Below are 20,189 nucleotides of genomic sequence, written 5' to 3'. Positions count from 1 at the left end.
GGCAGAAATATGAGGCGAGGTTTCTTCGTTTTATGAAAAGTGGACTTTAATTTGAGTAAATCTGCAGGTGCAGTTATTCTATGATAATTTTTCTTGCTTTCAAGAAAACGTTAATTACTTCTGACGTATCTGCTTAATGCTGATTCATATTATACTTTAACTGGTGACTACAGTCGACTTCGTCTCAAAGATTAATCATTCAACAACGACTACTTGGTAACACTTTTAATAAGCATTCGAATGTTACTTTTCGTTATCATTTTGGAAATAGTGTGCCACTTACTGTCTATTGAAGGTACTCTAATGCTAAAGCTTCTAAAATTCTCAAACTAAATTGTGATAATGAAATGAAAATTCAGATTTGTCTCTGAGACGAGTGGTCTGTAGTTAAGATTTAATACCCTCGATGTATATGTACACTTTTCTATATACTGAAGTACCTACATGTTCCTCTTATTGTTTATCCGTTTGATTTTTTAAAGCATAAGAATCGCCCCTACGATTGAATTAAGTGAAATTAAAAATAATACATAATTCTTAAGTTATGTTCCTAAAGAAATTATTGTTAATAGAATAGATCGCTCCAATAGGAATCTAACATGCAGAAAATGCAGAAGGAGCAGGAAGTCTATTCCAGTTTACTAGGACGCAGAAATAGACCGAACACGAGACAGATTCGTTCGCGGTCGCAGGCAGATGCCGGTCGGACGAATACAATAAATATTTGAAGTTAACTAATAATAACGCCGGGCACGTCCTAATGGCACGGAGAGACGAAAAGACGCCGCCGCCGACGTCGTAGACGACTACGACAAACACAACGACGACGACCACGACGACGACGACGACGACAACGACGACGACAAGAGAATCACCCCGCACGCTTTTACATAACGCATTAATGTCGTGCATTAAATGGACCGACTGCGGTGTACAGTGGACCATCTTGCAGGAAGTTATTATAAATACGGCACGAGGTCGTGGTATTCGTCACGGTACAGAAAGCCCCGGGAATGCAGAGTATCGTTTATAAATAATTTAAAAATTCAAGGGCCACTACCGAGCAAAGGAATGGAACCTATGTTTCGGCAAAAATGTCGACGACCTTAGAGAAATAGATTTACAGAATCGGGGCACAAGTACCTTGCGCGCGCGCGCACGCCTCCCTTTTATAGTTCCACGACGTGAAGTAAGTTACACTAGCGGCAACTTGAATCTTCTTTATAGCCAGGCTTAAAAAAGTTCACATCGCTTCTTTTTCGTTTCCGAAAAGAAGCTCGTTCTACTGTGAGAGAGAGCAATCGAATTAAACTGATTTAAGAGACTTTTCTGAAAATCATTTACCGTGTAGACCGGGAGAAATAAAAGGGTAATTTTCAAGTGGGAGGATACACATTCTATGCGGGAAATCAGTCGACGTTCACGATTAACGGCCATTCAGGCTCGTTAAGTCTACGCCCATAAAAACAATGACGACACAGTCGCGCAGCCGTTTTAACGCCGGATTTAACAGCTGCCACTGTGACAAGAACAAAGGTTTCTAGCGGTTCTGTCTAGAGGGAGAGGGAAAACAAATTATGGAGCACGTTTCGAAATCATGGAGGGGCAGGTGCAACGGTGCGGTGTGTCGATAAGTAAACACCTTCCTGGAACAGTAATCGACCATTCCCAATACTCTTATTTATGTAGAAATGTAACTATACACCGTACGCCTTTGGTCACTAGCAATACTTTTCCTGGCGCAGGTGTCGCGATACGACCTAGCCATGACTAACGCTCGAATTATCATAATTACCGAAACCGAGCCGAGTGCCCCCTCCATCGACGAACTCTAGTCGGGTACGACTGGAAAAATCAAGAATCGTTTTAATGAACCATTTTAGCTCCTTTAAATAATTCATACGAGCCCCCCGGTCACACCAGGTAAATATTCACGACTAATTCCCCACGGACATTACAACACCGTGGCTTCGTCGGGTCGGCCAGATAGAAAGAACGGGAGAAAAAATATGCATTATACGGACACAATGGTTGTCCAACGAATGAACATGATGAATGAAAGAGTCAAACGATGGTCCCGAAGCCGGTAATGTCCAAGGATATACATACATACATCCGCGACGGCGGCGTCGTCTTTTTGCCTCCACTTTCTTTCTGTTTTTTTCCCCTCTCTCGCTCTCTCCCTTTCTCCTCCCTGGTCTACCATCTCTATCCGCCCTCTTTGACGCAGTCTCAGCTTTGATATTCCTGCCAGAATATCCCACTTATAGTTACTGCATAAGTCTGTGCTTTCCCTGACTCGTCACCCCACCCTTTTTTGTTCCCCTGTCCATCTTGCCCGCTTCATCGTTCTTCCCCTTCGTCTTCTCGTTTCCGAGCCTTCTTTCCTCGTCGCCTCTCTATTTCTCTTCCTCCGACTACAGATCACGAGAAAAATATACAAATTCTTTTCTCTCGGTTTCTCACCGACAATCTTTGTCCCGTCTTCTCGCGGAGGGGTGGTGGGGAAGGGGGGCGGTGGGCGACGACGTTGAATGGTTTAAAACGCGTTGCATTCGTTCGGGGATGCGCGAACGATTTGCCTTAACGCGGCGAAACGAAGGTCGGGGATCGATGATTAAAGGAATCTCTTTAGAGGCTAAGGCTCTCCTTGTCGTTTCAACGTTCACCGTCGATCGACCGTCGCGGTTTCTATTGCAACAGCACACGCGTTCCTTTTCCAAGATTCTTGAATACCGTGAACCTCGGGGTGGAACGACAGTAATTACGCCGATAGGAATCTGCGCGTAATTGCCAGCTCTCGAAGCGATAACTTTTTAGCCTCGTCTTCCTTCTTTTCCTCCTAACGCGATCGGCCGAGCAAGAAGGCACGATAGAGCGCGCGAATGACCGTTTGAAAACGGGAAATTGGGATTAGACACGGTGACGAGAAGAGGGCGTGTGTGTGTGTGTGTGTGTGTACGACGCGTAGGCAAAAGAGGGGGATGGGGTGGACGTATTAAAATTGGTACCGGCGAACGAACGATCGGCAGGAATTTTCAGGGGTCCCGAAACGATGGAGGTCCGTACGATCGACGGGCACGCCCACTTTTTCGTTGTTCCAATTAGGCGGGAACCCTTGCCGTGGGTTTTATTTGGTAGTTGATTGGTGTCGGCCGGACAGTAGTGGGAATTAATGAAGACGGTCACACGGGGTAGGATATGTCGAACAGTTATTGGCCATCGAATAATTTCCACAAGCGCTACGCGGATTTTACGGGAGTTTAGATGTCGAAGCAATTAGTACCGGCGACACGATTCTCCGGTGAAAAGGGACCATGATATTGAGCATTATACGTATTACATACATACACAGACATAAATTGCGAACAATCGTGTAATCGAACGAATCTTTCTTCTATAAACCATTTCGTCGCCATCTAAAGGTTCATTGGCGCTTCCCAAAAGTGTAAGAAACTCATTTGAGATGTTATACGTGGACTGGTTCACCATGTTTCATCTGACGTTTTTGCCACTACTATTTGAAATGTCAATTTTTTTCTCAGTGGTACAGGTTGTTTAGGAGGAATAATAATTTAACTTCGTCAGGTTAAAATTGCTCGTTATTACAATTTAAAAGTAACCAAGTTATTGAAGCACGCGTCCGGGGCCAGTCGACACGTAATGAGAGCGGTTACCAGTGAGTTAAACGACTTTTAATGGTCGGTACATCTACCACAGATTCTGTACTTTATTGTTGGTGAAATTCTAAAAATAACAACAAACCGACACTTTTTTCCTCAAAGGTAATTGTAAATACAATTTCGAACATGCAGAGCTTCAATCAAGTTAATTAAAACGAGTAGTGTTTCATACACAGTAGCCTGTCCATTTTCATTCGATCCACTACGAGCACCTAAGTTTTTTCAACGATTATCGTTCATGAGAGTATACTAAAATACAGTAATCAATGGAGACTGCGGCTGGATATACAACGACCTAATAACACTACTCCGTGCAACATTATCGTGTGTATCGAGGTGGACGAAAAAAACTGTCTCCGCGTGAGCTCTCGATATTCACAGACGCACAGGTTTCAGGTTCGGGGGGGTCACCGGAGAACTTCCCCATACATATTCATGCCGGGTATTTACCTAAGGCCAGAAAAGAACTGTTAAGAACCAAGGGCAGCAACGTATCGCATTATTACGAGGGTCCTCACGGAGATCCTACGAATACGTAGGTATATGCAAATGACACCGTTCCCGCCGGGGAAACCTTTAAATCACACATCGGGGCTACCAATAACACGTCGACGATCGTAATACAACACAGCCTTTATACGCTGCGCGCCCGAGCAAGAGCACCAAAACCGTTCGTCCTCGAGTTAAAAGGATCGCGTTCTAAGTACCGTAACATGCAATAACAGGCTTTCATCGGGCATAATTCTTGCCGGGATTAAAATAAACAAATAGACGAGAACTACGCGTGTACGGCGTAATCGGTACATACCTTGTTCGTCTGAGTAAAAAGTCTGTGCGTAGAAAACAACAAAACAGATTACTGATATTCGAGTCTCCCTTTGCCCCATTCACCATAATATATCCTTATCTCATCTTTCGGACCGTGCAATGAAACACGAAGGAGGACTCGAAGCGAATCATTTCCTTCAAAAACGGAATCTCCCGACGAAATTTATACATCACAATTCACCACGCATAGCCGCCATTAACGCGTCGACGACCCAGGATTGGGTGAGGGGGGAGGGGGAGTTGAGGGGGGAACAAGACGGCCACGGTACATCAACCTCCGGTGGAAACGGAGCTGCCCGGTCCAAAGTACCAAAAGGAGCCACGCCGTGCTTTTATCGCGAGTAATTCGGGCCACGATCGTACGTATACGGTGTCTAATAAATTCGTGAATGGCCTGGCTGCGACTGAAATGTCCTATACACCCACGCGCACACACACACAAACATACGCGTCCCCCTGTAGGACGGAATAACTACGCCCGGGCGCGTTTTGAGCGGTTGGTGTGTTGTGTGTGTGCGCGCGCGCACGTGCCTCGGTCCCGAGGTTGTTGGCGTTCGTTGCACGCTTAGGGTGGGTACCAACCGAGCCGACGTACCGACATGGGGGCACCGAGAGAGAGCGGATATTATCGCCAAACGTTAATTTGGTCGAGGCCCGGCCTACCTTCCAATTTTCAAGCCCTTACACGCCCACTTACGAGATTGTCCGTTAATGCTCCGAAACGTCGGGACGCGTTTTCGACGCCCGCGTTTTACCGCCACAGAGAGCTTTACGGGCTCCACGTAGATATCTACCACCGGGCTGAGTATGTACATCTTTGCCGAATCTCTCGAAATCTGAAATAACACGAGTACGTGGCGAAGTGAAATCGCCGTACTTTGGTCATCTTCTGGTACTTGGTATCCAGACATTTGACTTTCATGGAATAGATATACCTTAGAGTGCTATAACTAGAACCCTAGATATACAGATATACTAGTTCTCTCGATAGCGATAATTTGTACAGACTAATTTTCCAATTGCCAATTTCCTAGGTTCTATATCTTCTAGCATTCACTCTTCATTGTAATAGATTAACGTCTACGGAACTTTACCAGTGTAATATTCGCACTCGAACGGTGCAAGCACTTGATGGTACGTACGTAAAAAGCTAGTCTGTCCAGTATCGATACCTAACTGTTGCTTCACCATCGATAACGTGTCCCCGCCATTAATGCGCGCAAGTGTTCCGTTAATACCGTCGGTCTTGTCCCACGTGACGCGCCGCGATGGGAATTCATATTCGTGAGACCCGTCACGACGGTGAATGAAATTAAGCGTTTTCGAGAAAGAACGAGTCGTCCATCTGGACGTTAAGAAAACAGGGAAACCGTATTTCAACGGTGCCTCGACATTCCCCCCCGGTGGCCAGGCCGGGCATCATCACGCGCGCGCGCGCAAACGGGCCGTATTTAATTTATGTAACGCAGAACAAATATACCCGCCGCCGCCGACCATGTAAGCGTGTGGTGCGTGGCCGGCGAAAGGATAATAAATACCGGCGGGGGCGAAACAAGTGGAGCAACCGCGTGAACCAAGAAAATAGTCGCCGCGCCGATTCGTAGACCCCGAAATAGGGCGGTGTGAACAGCAGGAGAGACGTTACTTGTGCCTGGTGCAACGTGGAGGAGACGTGTATTGGCGTATGTGAGCGCTGTTGGAAAGAACCGGTTATATAGGAACCGTCCTCCACCTTCTCCATCTTCTTCTTCTTCTTCTTCTTCTTCTTCTTCTTCTTCTTCTTCTCTACCTCCACTTCTTCTTCTTCTTCTTTACCTTCCTTTCTACATATTCGCCGACCTTTCGTTCCATCCTCACCAAGTACCCAGCAAGTTCTGCTACATAATACAACCGAGCCTGCATACACAAGCTCACCTGTGTGCGTACATATGTGTATCTGTATGTGCACACGTACCTGTAAAGGGCCGCGCATGTACACTTACGTGGGGTCCCGACACCATGGGCGCCTGCCTATCTGACATTGGGTGCCTACGAGGGCGAGTCCGCGTCGTCGTTTCTTTTTCTCCCTTTCTTGACCCGGCTACCGACGGACCCCGGAGGGGAACCTCCGGGGGCGTTCGGAATTTCGCGAATGTTTCATGGATACCCTCGTTTCCGAGCAAGACCGATACGCGGAAACGGGGCCCCTCCGAATCTATTGTGCCTCCACCGAGGACAACCCGCGGTGAACCGAAGGCAGTCGTTAATGTTCGTACTCATCAGGTTGATACGCCCGGAAATCATTTTTCAAACGTCGGATGTTGTGGTTTGGTATAGCGATGAATAATTTCTGTTCCACCCTTGTCAGGAAATTCGTTAAATTTGCATACACCGTTTAACATCGAAGGCGTTGAACTCGAATCCGGTGCAAGTTTTCTGGATTATCGTTTAAGAAACACATTATAATTTCACCGTGGAACATTGCTTAATGAGCCGCATTCTTTCTGTTACAGATTTCGAATAGACAACACAGATCACATAATAGACGTGAACAAGAACAACGCGCAGTTCGAGTACGATCAGCTGAACATAGTATGTCCTGCGTACACACCGGGGACGTATGACGACGAGGTGGAGAAGTATATTATCTACAACGTGAGTATACATCGTTCCGAATAATTCGACCTCTACTTCCGGTAAAAAGTCTGTCACGAACCTACATACATATATGTATATATTCCTCGTGCTCGAATCGACAGAGAAATCCAGTTACAGGACCGTCGGTCCCATTATACGAAATAAAAAAGAAATTGTCAAAGGGCGTTCCGTGGATGTTTGGACAGCTGTTGCTACTCGAGGCTCGTTCGTTAACTCGCTCTCCGCGTCAGACCCCCAAGAACGACTTCCGCTTCGAAGCCAACTTTTTGACACCACGCGCGCTGCCATCGACGGGGGGGGGGGGGTTGCTGTTACGCACCCTACTCGTAAAAATATTCACGGACGTGAATATCGTTCTCGACATTCCTGAAATAATAGAACGCTCCTCGACAAGCTGTGCTCCAGATCGCGGAACGTGGAAAACATTTCGTAAATCACAAATTGTTCCTAGCATCGGTGGAAAGTTTTCCCCCTCGTTCGTTTTATCGGATATTCCGGCATCGTTCGGCGATGCAGACGTAAGCACGAACTTACGAATCATCCGCCAAGATCTAATCACCGCCTCGATGTCCTTTGTCCCCCTTGCGCATTGTCTCGACATCGAGGGGGGACCTCAACAATAGACATTACTTCTCCCGTTGACCGTGTCTTGTGCGGGGCGAAAACTAGCCGAGTAACAAAAATCAGCTCCTTTCCACGGCTGGGCACAATCGACCCGCGGCAGAAGTTCCTTCACGGTAGTCAATCAACGATTAACGACCTCTCTGGGACCCCGCGTTCTGCCTCCGCAAACACCGCGCGCTGCCCCAGACATAAAACAAAGAGAACGACGAATGGGAGGGCCGCCGGTTTCGTGACAGACCGGAAGCGTCGCCGATCGATTCGCGTCAGATATTTTTCACACGACGCGGTCCGTTGTCCCGTAGGTGTCCAAGGAGGAGTACGAGACATGTCGGATAACGAATCCGAGTCCGCGGGTGATAGCGGTCTGCGACAAGCCGTACAGCAAGCAGTACTTCACGATCACCTTCAGGCCGTTCACACCGCAACCCGGAGGCCCGGAGTTTCTGCCGGGACACGATTACTACTTCATCAGCACCTCGTCCAAGGACGACCTTCACAAGCGGATCGGCGGAAGGTGCACCACGAACAACATGAAAGTCGTGTTTAAAGTCTGCTGCCGCAACGAGTCCGACACTTCGTTGTCCTCCGCGACGTCGCGCAATAACTGTGAGTATCCGTTGCACCTGGCACCACGTTGATACATTTCTCGTCTTAGTATAAAGTATTGACCACTCAAATGTAAGTTGAAGGTGGAGAGTAGTAACCTTCGAATGCTTTAACCCTCAGACACCACACTAGTGCGTACCTCCACCGGCGAAACATTGTTTCGTCTGTTCGTTTTGAAATTTACCATTTCTTTGTAAGAAATTTTCGTGACTAAAAAATTATTACTGAGTTTTGCAATTGTTATCATTAAATACCTGAGGAAGTTTTGACTTAAATAATATTATATGAGTTCAGTGTGCTTTTAGTCCCTTCAAGTTCTTAAATATAAAAGATTCGAAATATCAATTCGCACTGGTGTAGTACGTACGTATCCTGAGATGGGGTGTGGTTTCTGAGGGTTAAATCAACCCGTGAATAATGAAATATTTAGTATCTTCAATGAGGTATGCATACATATCGCGCGTAGAAAAGAAGATAGGGGAACAAAAACTATCGGTCCCATTCCTAAATTTCCAAAGGTTTCATCCTCCCCAAACATCCTAACAATACCCTAATCTAAAGAGCAGTTTCGCACATCGCCCATATTCTAAACACCCCGATTATCATAATCCTGAAATTATAGAGGTGATCCTCAGCAAGGAACACGGCGCACCGCCTTGTCATTCCGCGTGTAAGTCACGTTTAAAGTTCTTCACGCTTTCGCGTCAGTCTCGCGCGTCCTCGGTCCCGTCGAACCGCAGGAAGAAACGAATCAGAAGAAGACCGCATCATAAATTCATTATCCCGTGATCAGTTACAAAGAGGAACGACTTCCATATCGAACGGGTCCACGGCTGGTGTGGTATCTTCTGCGTCGTCCTCTGAGATCGTCCTACCCATACCCTCTATTTCTCATCAGGCACCCACCATTCTGGACCCCGCCCTCCTCCCCCCTCTTAAATAATCCCTATCAATTATAATTCTTACCGTGCATCATTTGTTGCGGTTAGGGGACTAACGCTATGTCCCAGAGCACAATAAATTCCACTATTTCATTCTAGCCCGGTCTCTCTTCTTCTCTCTCTCTCTTCCCCTAATTCGTTCCAGCCGCCCTCTTCCAACACCACCTCCGCACCTCCTTTCTGCCCGCTACCACCACCGGCCCTCGGACACTCGCCGGAGAGACGATTCACGCGCCGTAATGACTAGCTATTTCGCTGCCCCGAGAACTCTGAACTCTTCGGCGTCGGGCATTCGAGATTCCACGGGACTCTGGCCACGAAATCTCTCGGCCGTTATCGGTCACGAACCGCGAGAAATGTTAATCCCGCGGAAAATTTCCGACTCTCGTCCGCATCCACGGCACTCGCGACCACCACTGGTAAAAGACGTTTACGAAGGCAATTAGTCGGCGAAAACGGGGAATTAATTTCCGATTTTATTTCACCGGCGGAAGTTATTTCTTGCCGGTCTTCGAGGGTCATGCCTTTTCCCTTGCTGGCGGGATGTATCGATGCTTCCTCGTGGAATATTCTGTTCATGAATACCATACTCAACTTTATAAAGAATGTACGAAGGAGAGAGTTTAAGACTTCGGGTGCTTGTAGTACTCACCGAGTGGGATAAAAAATGTCTAATCCAGCATAGGTCCTCGAATCAATCCTTTGGAATTAAATATAAAAAGTTTATTGTTATTCCATTAATTTTAATATATAACTCATATCTAGGGATCAAAGATCGACTGGACATTTTCAGATATTCCATTCGTATCTTGTGTTGCCTGTTGTCATAGAATCTTGTACTAATGTATTTCTAAAGCAATTCTTCTTTATACATTCAATATATCGCCAAATGATTTACGACATCGTACGCTCATAAATGTACAAGTTGATTTTACATTAAAAGGATTTATTTTAGGATCCATGCCGATTAGGCATTTGTTACTCCACTCGGCGAATATTATAACTCCTTAAAGTTTTAGACCCTTTCTTGGAACACTTTGTAATATGTTAATCTTTCGGAATCCCCCTATACATTGATCCAATATACCTCTTCACACAATTCGTTAACGTTTTTCGTGCAATTCGTGAAATTGATCCTGTCTTTCAAAAACGTTTCATTTCGACGTGGTTACGGAAACTGGAAAGCCTCGTATTCTCACTCGTTTTTGTCTCCTTCGGCGTATGTACGTCACGATTACGTGCACTCGTATCAAATTTTTACGGTATCGCGTTCACAGTTGTAACTGTAATGGTGGATACCCCCGCGATTCTATTATTATGTACGACTATTATACGCGGCCTATAACCGCCGCCACGATTAAATAAAATTTAACGACCGCAATCATAACCGCGTCTATTTCGATTCGGACGCCGCGTTAAAATACCGAACGTCGGGGCTCTGTACACCGGTAATTGAAATCGATGGCAATTCCGCCGAACCCGTTTATGGCCGGTCGTTGACGCGGCTACGTCCGCCGGATCTAACCCAGGGACCAGCTGAAAATTATACAAAACCCGGTCGTTGCTAACCCCGAAATTGCGCGACAGCGTTAACTTAAATCATTCGTCCGCAAAACGCCGTTATTGCTGGTAACAACGACCGAACAATCGAGAATCGACGAAACTGCGAGTGGACTCGTTAGTTTGATCCAACTAAAAAAATCCCACGTTCCCTGTATCCTTTAATATTTTTTATATGCTATTTCATTAACACTGGAACTGCCATAGCAATCAAAATGTCTGGTTCGTAGACTCTTATAAAGATGATTAAAAAGTCGTAACGGTGTATTGTCTGAGATTCTTCGCTGCTTGTGTTGCGATACAATGAGTGAATGGGTTCGTCAATTTATCGATTTACATATCTTCACGAATCTGTCCATTTTATCTACGTGATAAAAGTAAAAACACGTTTGTCTTTGGCAGTTCTAGTGTTGAAATTGTCATAATCAATCATTCGTTCTTCTTCCCTATGACTTAACATTAACTTCCTAACTGAACAAAAAATACAAACAAATGTTTACTGATGTATGATTGACTATTAATAAAACCCGCGGTTTTACAGTAGACAAAAATCGTAGGAAGATCTCACGATGATCATATCGTGTAGTTTTTCCAACGCCATGTGGTTCGTTGAATAATTTTGTGAGCTAATTTTGAGTCTTGCTGGCAATGATGACGTTATAATAACCCGGTAGTGGAAGGTAATTTTTTCTGTGTCTTTTGCAGCGGTCCCCGTGACCAGCAGCACCGTGCCAAGCAGCAGCTCGACCAGCCCCGCGGTTTTGGGTGGAGGAGCCGCTGGACTGCCACCCCCGCCACCGCCTAGCGTCCTCAAGGGCGGAGATCGATTCTACCCAGGGGGCAGTATTCATCATCATCACGATCATCATCAACCGGCCACAGCAGCGCCGACCCTGCCCCACGTGCCCCCTCCGGCTATCTACCCCGTGCATCCACATCAGCCTCCGATTCACAATGGACCGCCGTCTTCCTTGCCGCCCAAGACCCCGATCGGCCAGAAGAAGAAGAACAGTACGTATATACATAACAGCGGCTTGCCACCTGCTCCGTTTGCCGCGAAACGAGTTTCACGATGCTCTCTCCCCGTGACCATTATCTCGACCATTGATTTTTCCCCGAGAGACCCACTCCCACCACCCTTCCGCTCCGACATTAATTGCGGAATGGGAGTAGGTATGTCGATCCACATGAATTAGAGCCAGTTTTCAATCCGAACACTCAAAGAGCCGGGGCCTCTGATTTCCAAGGACGGAAAGATAGGAGATATGTGAAGCGCTCGGTCTTGTACACGAAATGGCCGAGCGTGTGTGTATGTGTCGTTCGTGAAAGCCCCTAAGGGCTACGAGGATCCCTTCTTCCTCCGTTTATCGGTGATAAACGCGAATCTTTTCCGCGAAACGAATTTCTGGATGTTACCCGCAACCATTTATCACGGTCAACGATTCCTCTCGTGACGGGTGCATCGAAATTAATTACAATACCGAGGGCCTGCGTTGATTGACGCAAATTAGGCGGCCAGAGTGAACGTCGTATTGATCGATGACTTTTTCCGTGACAATAGTCGAAGTTAAATGCTTGTCGGCCGGTACAAAGTATAAACCTTGTTTATAGGGGCATCAATGATCACCGATTAGCTTCGTGAATGTTTGCCGCGCGGACGTTTGTTCGATTGACGCGATGGAACGTCCAAGTTAATTATCGGCAATGGAAGCCTCGATAATTACAGGAATTCGGAGTCGGTGTGATTGGCAAAACCGTGAAGGACTTCCCGCGATAGTGGATCACGGAGGAAATGCAGTCCCGCGTCGAGGGACCGGAGTACCGCGCCGCGTTTTGCCATTGCGCTCCGGCTTGGTTAAGGTGTCTTTAATCGTTGCTTCCTTTTTGCCGGGTCTGGTAATTATTACTTTGTGTCGAAATTACCGTTGCATAAAATTAAGATAAACTACTCATCCCTCCTCCCTCCGCCGGATGACTTTACTGCTCGTTATCTTATGTAAATCTTTCTTTCGGAGGCGGAATTGCCGGGTTGCGTTCGGGTTCGTTATTAGCGCTGCGTAATTGATATTTCTCCTTTTCGAGACGGCGCGCACAGTCGCAAAATATCCTTTTGCCCGTTTCTTTCCTTTTTTTTTGTTTTTCGTCTCTTGTCCTTCCGCGATGGGTTTAGGACACCAGCAGGGGGGGAGGAAGGGTAACCCGAGCGTCGGCGTCGGGTTCCAGTCATTAAATTACCGTTATGTAGTTGAACGTGACGGTCCATTGCGTGCCAAACAATCATTTTACGTAATTCATTCGGTATATCGGTCGGTCGCATTAAGTCGGATAAAGTAAATAACGAGCAAATAAATTTTAATGAGCTTTAAAGTTTATCGTTCCTCGTACCTTGTTCTACTTATTACGAGCCGGGGACCGTTGCGCCTCGAGTTAAATTGCATCGGAAATAGTGATTATTAAAGCGTGTACACCGGTCCTCGACGCAGCACGTGAAACTCTTCGATGACCGAGGAATGGTTTAGCCGCGACGTTGCAACGTCCAAAAATGAATTTTTATTTAAATATAACATGCTACATCGATCGATACGTCGGTATCGACGAATTAATATCTCAATTCCCTCGGATTACGGAATTACAAAAAATTATCATTGATCTTGTAAACGTAAACTGTTTCGCCTGATGACGTGTAGAGACGTGCATGTAAAAAAAATTTCAATACACGAAACAAAACGTTTTGTTAGAGCGCGTGCCAGATGGGGGACAGTCGAATGAAAAAACAAATTGAATTCGACGACTCCCGACAACCATCTGTCGCTCTCAACTAGATGCTCGCCCTTCTTATGTCGACACCTATGATAATTTCAATTCGAATATGCACGGACGAGCACATTTGCATTTCACTGATAAGCAGCTCAGTCATTAACGAGCCACGGTGTGTTAGGTCGTCGGCGCGACATGAGAATTTGTATTCCCAAGCTGTCTGATTGAGATTATGTACCTGGATACGGTTTGCTTAATTCGAGTTTGTAATAATGATTCAACCACTCTCGATTTTGATCTTGCCTTCGAAATTACAAGTGGTTGATAAAATGTACGTCAACCATTTTAGCGTTGCGATACAATACGAAAATCTGGTATAGAATAACAGAAAATTCTTGATAAATGTTACTTACCGGTGGTCGACGTTTCCGGTCCAAATTGACAATTCTACCGTGGTGTTCGTTTTTGTTTCTGCAAGGCATCCATTAAGCTACGAAAGTATTGTAGTAGGAACTGCTAGGAATTCGGCAAGATTCTTGTTGAATGATTCCTGTGGATTGAAAAGAATGTGGTCTTTTAGTGTTTTAATACGATGTGCTTAAGTATGTTTTCATAATAAGATTATATATATTGGATGAAATATTACCATAATCCAATTACAATATTTAAACTGGGATTAATGGTCATGGAGCATCGAACTATAAATATCAATTCCCTTTTATCGTCTAACACAATGCAAAGGAAATAAAAACCAGTCGATCAACCTGCTTTATCTAACCTCGTAGATCGTCAATTGGTTTTTGCTTTATTTCTCAATCTTAGTGTATACAAAATAGGACCGATTTAACAATTACTTTGTTTGTGCCAACAGAAGAATATTCGGACCACCCGAACGAAGTGGTGAAGAACGAAGAATTGACCTACAACGGGGCGAGTTCCAGCCGCGTTCAGAATCGGTGCAGCGAGCTTGCGGTGGTGCTGACAGGAAGCCTGTTGATCAGCACGTTTCTGCCACAGTTACTGCGGTGAAGCAACGGCGCTACCGACGAGAACGTATATCCCATACGTCGAAACCCCTTTTTCTGTGATTATCCTACGTTTAATTAATTTCTTGAGGCACGCGCGTCACCCCGCGCGGCCGCCGTCCCTCGATCGTGAAAAATAAAACGCGCACGATTTATGGTCGGACCTGCCTCGAGAGAGAGAGAGAACGAGAAATCTTAATCGTGAAGAAGAATGAGAAGAGTTAACGAAAAATGAAAGACTAGAGAGATATGGGTTAGGGAAAAATAAAAGGAGTAACGAAGATCGATGAGCGAACGTCGAGAGAAGAGACATGCACGACACACGAGCAGTAACGCCATATTAAACTATTTGAGAGAACAAAAAAAGGTAAAACGAAGAAAGAAGAACGCGGACGTAGATAGTAAGATTACAAAGACGAAAAGAAAGACGAAACGAGGTGAAACACTACTACTAGACACTATTATAGTATGCCCACTATTATCACTACTATAAACGGTAGTCGTATTGGTTGTCCTTCTTATCATTACGCTAATTCTAGATATTTATTCGAAATACGAGGGAAAAGAGAACGAAGTCGTGGACAGCGTGCTAACTATCCTCTAGCGAGGCAGGCGACGCTAAAGACATCTGTCAGGGTAACACGGAAACCGTTCGAACGTCTCGTTTTTCGCGGGATCTTCCATCGTATCGTACGACTGGCCGCCGACGTTGATGGACGAACGGTCCTTTGTCACCGACTAAACTCGGCCGTTCACACGAATGGCAATTACGATCTCGTGAAAAAGTAGCCGTTTGTGTGTGTGTGTTGTCTTTTACTTTCGAAAAATCGAACTTGCAAAATTCACGCGAGGAACCAAATGACTGATAGTATATGATAGTTGTATATAGCCAAGTAGATCCTAGACAATCGGGTTCTATCGATGCAGGAGGACGCTAGGCTGTATACATTATTTCGTTTTAACGCATCAAAAAGTATAATACTGACAATTAGCAGAACTTCTCTCGTTAGAATGAAAATTCGAGAATTTAGTTAATGTTAAATGAACCTCAACCGTTGAATTAGAACAGCAGAAACAATTGAACTGAAACGGAGTACAGTCAGTTCGTACCATCCTGAGTAAAACTCAAGACTTTTCACGCCCTGTATTTCTGTTGATTCTTTCGTCTCGGCGCCCGAAGCATGGAAACTTTAGCTCCCCGGGCGATTTTACGACCACACTACATCTCTTCCAACAAAAGTAAATGCGTAGCTTACTCACCAGTCTTTCTTTCCGTGCTATTCTCAGCGAAACACGTCCATCCAGGTAAACACGTTTCACGATACACTGGGCATTGAATCGAAAACTAATCGCGGTTAGTTTAGATAATCGAATCGATTGTCCATCTTGCGATTGCGCGGGCAATTCGAATCGAACAGTTGACCCGAGAAGCGGTCGATGGACGAAGGACCGTTCGGAACGTGCTGGAGGATCGCGGGCAGGATAATTAGCACGCGTGTAAATAAATTCCTAATGAATATGTACAAGTGGCCCTTGTCCCATCGCCGGGACAGAGGGGGATTTAAGAGAGTGCCGTATACTAGGTAAAAATCTAATATGTATATGACACACGGAAAGAGTGCGACACAGAGTGAATGGAACTAGTACGTACGTGTGGGGGGGTTACGAGACACCGTGGCGTACACGGGTGATCGCCCTACGGATTATCAGTGTCATAAAATAAAAAGAACTGTAAAACGTGCGACGAACTTTCCGTTAAGTTCCGGCCGCGGTTCGCGAACCGTGGACAAATTCACGTGGAAACGTGCAAGTTTCGTCGTCGACGTCGTGAAATTTCCTCGCTTCGATCGAAATCGTCGAGAAAGAACAAACACGGGAACGCGAACGAACGAGTGAGGAAGCATGATATGACGATGCGTGAAAGAGAGAGACTGATCGCGGAGTGAGAAATAAACATTTTTGTATCATAGTTGTACCATACCGAAAACTCTATCTATAGATCTGTATTATATTTATTCTCCGCTATCATTACGCTACGAATAATCACACTCGATATTCTATATTTACTAGTAAAAATATCAAATTTCAATAGCGAATAAATTGAATATTCGGCGGGTTTAAAGCGACGTGACACGAGAGCAAGAAAAAAAAAAGAATGAAACGATGTCATCATCGAATCGACCGTCGTTCGTTGTTTTCTTCTTCTTTTAGTTTCCTCGTGTATAAACACTCGATGCGTCGGACTCGCGGGCCCGGGTGTGTATTTTTGCTACCCTTGCGGGTTTCGACGAATCAGCCGTGCGATCGTTCCATTGTATTGTCCTTCGTATTACACCGTTCTCTTCGATTGTAACTGATTTTTTTTTATACTCTATTTATTATCCAACAGACACTTCGTTTTCATACGCGCGCGTGCAAGCCGCATTTATTTGTAAAACGTACAGGATTACATGTATACATGCACAGTGGTCACACGATCGTTATATACGCGATTCCGCTCGGATCTGTCTGCGTACATGCCGACAGCAGCACCCCTCTTCGCAAGCGTTAAAGCTTCGTTCACGCTGCGATCGCTAACCGTTTCCTTTTTTCTTATTTTTGTAAACGCCCGTTGACGCTTGTCGACAACACAATACAGCCATGGTCATAGTAAACGTCAAGTATATCAGATTATGTATCACGCGACGACATATTGCGATGCAATGTATCATGCGTGCACTGCCATAAGACATTGTTGTCGTGTGAGCGTAACTTTAAACTTTGAATCGCGATCCCGCCCATAAAATATTAGTCTCACGATGACTGTCTCTGTTGTTTTACGCACCTCACAATCGATTAATTACGTTCAGTACGATTTGAGCAACCTAAGAAAAAGGAAACACAGTGAAGCATACTCGTTGGAGATCAGTATGAACGGAGCTTAAAGCGCATAAAGTTATTCCCCGCGTAAAGAACGTGCGTACGATGGCTGATGATCGTTCGAGGATACAAGGAAAAGAAGAATTGCGAGCATAAGGTGTCTCGTGTCGGCCAATAGAAGGAGATCAACCGAATGGCGTCTAGAATAACGAATTATTGTAAATACGTGTATGCGGAGAGCGATAGGTGTATCGTATGAGGCAGAGAGAGAGAGAGAGAGAGAGAGAGAGAGAGAGAGAGAGAGAGAGAGAGAGAGAAAGAGTGCGAAAGAAACAGCAAAGCCCAATTCCGAATCGTAGATAATAAAAGATGAACTGTGTCCTCATGGCTGCTCGATTGACCGACTCATTTTCATCGTTCATTGATGATTCATCATGGCCCTTGATGACTAACGCGACAACCAAGTAAAATATATGTATGTCAACGACAACGATCAGCCGGGAATGCTAAAGGGAAACGTCGGAAATTGAATGCGTGTATAATGTTATCCATTACAGTATTGTAAGCCTAAGTATTACATGCCTCCGATCCACGTCTGTTTGTCTGTCTGTCCGTTCGCCTGTCTGTTTACAGTTTGTACTTTTACGCCCCCATGTGTTAATCGTAATAGCAATCCGTAATCGTACGAGCGATCGATGAGGGAAGGGGAGGAAGCAGTCACGACGATACTCGTGCCACGATTCGCTTACATTCTCCGATCTATTCGATTTTCTTCTGATCCATTTCGTTACTGTCACGAAATCTGTTCTTAGTTTTTCTAGTCGTAGAATCGTTCGATCGCTGACCAACCCGCAAATCGAAAACCCAAAGACAATCACCTGCACAGTGTAAAGCGTTCGAAAACGCATCAGCCATAGATCAGTTGCCCGTAGTGTCACGATCCTTTACAGATAACGTTTGTAACCTTATATCACGGTAGAAGCAATCACACGATGTACAAAATGTTCTCGTAATGTACAAATTCGCTTTGCGGGTCTGTGAGTTTTTATTTTACTTTGCAAGGCGGGCGCGGTATTTCTATAGAAGATACGGCGCGATTTACGTTTCGATGTTATATGGACGCGACGCGATCAACGGAACACGTGGAACGGTTCAACAAGATCGAATCGTGGATGTATCGGCGGACTGCTTCGCGCGACGAATTATCGATCGTCTCGATAGCGAATTTAATCAGAGCCAGAGCGGAAAGAAGCCCGTTAAACAATTACATAAATGCAATAGCAATGCATCAAAGTTACATAGATCCATGTGAATGGTACACATTCTTACGGACGATAGGTGAATAACAGTATAACAATAATATAGACTCGAACTATCGATAGAAAATAGACAAGGTCACTCACTGCAATTCATTTTTATTTTCTTTCCTTCTTCTGTTTTATTTTTCGATCCGTTCCAATGCACCCGGTCCATCCAATCCGCCACAGTCCACCAACCCGCCCACCACCCCCCCCCCGTCGCACACCGACCACGTGAAACGCTGCTCCTCGGAAAGATATTTTTTTAACCATAAGCAGGGACAAGCGTCGTCTTTGGAGTATTTAAATCGTTGGTAGAAAGTATATATAGATAATTGATATATTAGAGATTAACAGGCACCGATATGTCGACAGGAATAATTCTAACGTCTAATGGAACAGTTAATTAGGTCGCGCGTTAAGAATTAGCCTTCACAACCATTAATCGTGTAAGTACTTTTACACAGGACAGAGAACAGAGAAAACACACGTTGCGAGCCCGCGCTCGTTGCAGAGGCAGATCCGCGAGGAACATAAACGAGGACCAGGTTTCACGTTTCATTCCAAAGACATCAATCCCGTGTTTCCCCGACTGCGATTTTTATCGTCCGTTTTGGCTATTTCATTGTGTTATCCTCTTGTGTGCGTGTTCAGGAACAATGTCGAAGGAGATTAGAGGTCCTCGAGGAAGATACAACACGTACACTCGTTACGTAAGCGAAGGACTTGTTACTCTCTTCTAAAAAAAAGAAAAAAGACAGAGGGTAAAAGGGGGATGAAACGAAGCAAAAAGTAACGAGAATAAATGAATAAGTTAAAGAGAAAGAGAGAGAGAGAGAGAGAGAGAGAGAGAGAGAGAGAGAGAGAGAGAGCGAAAGAGAAGTGACGGTATGAAGAAAAGAGATTCAATTATATCCACCGCGTAAATGAACACAGGCCGCGGATTATCGAGCGTAAAAAGGGATCGAGATGATTTCGTAGGTACGTCGTTGTAAATATAAAGGGAGAAAAAAAAAAGATTACGATCAATAACGATAACACGATGAAATTTATATTAAATGCATAGCAAGTAACGAGGATAGGTTTCTAATAACGATTTATTATAAAAGTGAATGTACGTTGATGTCTAAGATTTTTAACAAGATGGAAGAACACGAAGTGGTTATTATTAAAGTATGATTATTACTCATAACCGAGAACACAAGTACTAATTAAACGAGAACGTTTGAATACAGAACCACACTTTTTAGCCAGGTCATGAATTCTCTCACAGTTGCATATATTAATTTTGTAACAGGTACATTACATGACACATACGGTCCCAGTCACACAGAGAGCATACGGAGCGCCGCGTTACCATCTGCCACCAAT

The 20,189-nt window shown here is 45.0% G+C and overlaps 1 protein-coding gene across 1 annotated transcript in view; it reads left to right on the top strand.

Annotated features, from left to right (window-relative positions):
- The window catches only part of LOC107185744 (ephrin-B2), a 47,144-nt gene extending 32,437 nt beyond the window's left edge, over positions 1-14,707 (top strand). The window contains exons 3-6 of the mRNA XM_015573501.1: positions 7,004-7,145; positions 8,075-8,378; positions 11,585-11,890; positions 14,508-14,707. Of these exons, the coding sequence (XP_015428987.1) occupies positions 7,004-7,145; positions 8,075-8,378; positions 11,585-11,890; positions 14,508-14,665 (910 nt within the window). The 3' untranslated portion in view covers positions 14,666-14,707. The remainder of the gene's footprint in view (positions 1-7,003; positions 7,146-8,074; positions 8,379-11,584; positions 11,891-14,507) is intronic.
- The last annotated feature ends 5,482 nt before the right edge of the window (positions 14,708-20,189 follow it).

Source organism: Dufourea novaeangliae, unplaced genomic scaffold (genome assembly GCF_001272555.1).
Source record: "Dufourea novaeangliae isolate 0120121106 unplaced genomic scaffold, ASM127255v1 scaffold56, whole genome shotgun sequence".
Lineage (NCBI taxonomy): Eukaryota > Metazoa > Arthropoda > Insecta > Hymenoptera > Halictidae > Dufourea > Dufourea novaeangliae.
Note: the sequence above shows the minus strand (reverse complement) of the source record. Positions and strands in the feature narration are given on the sequence as shown.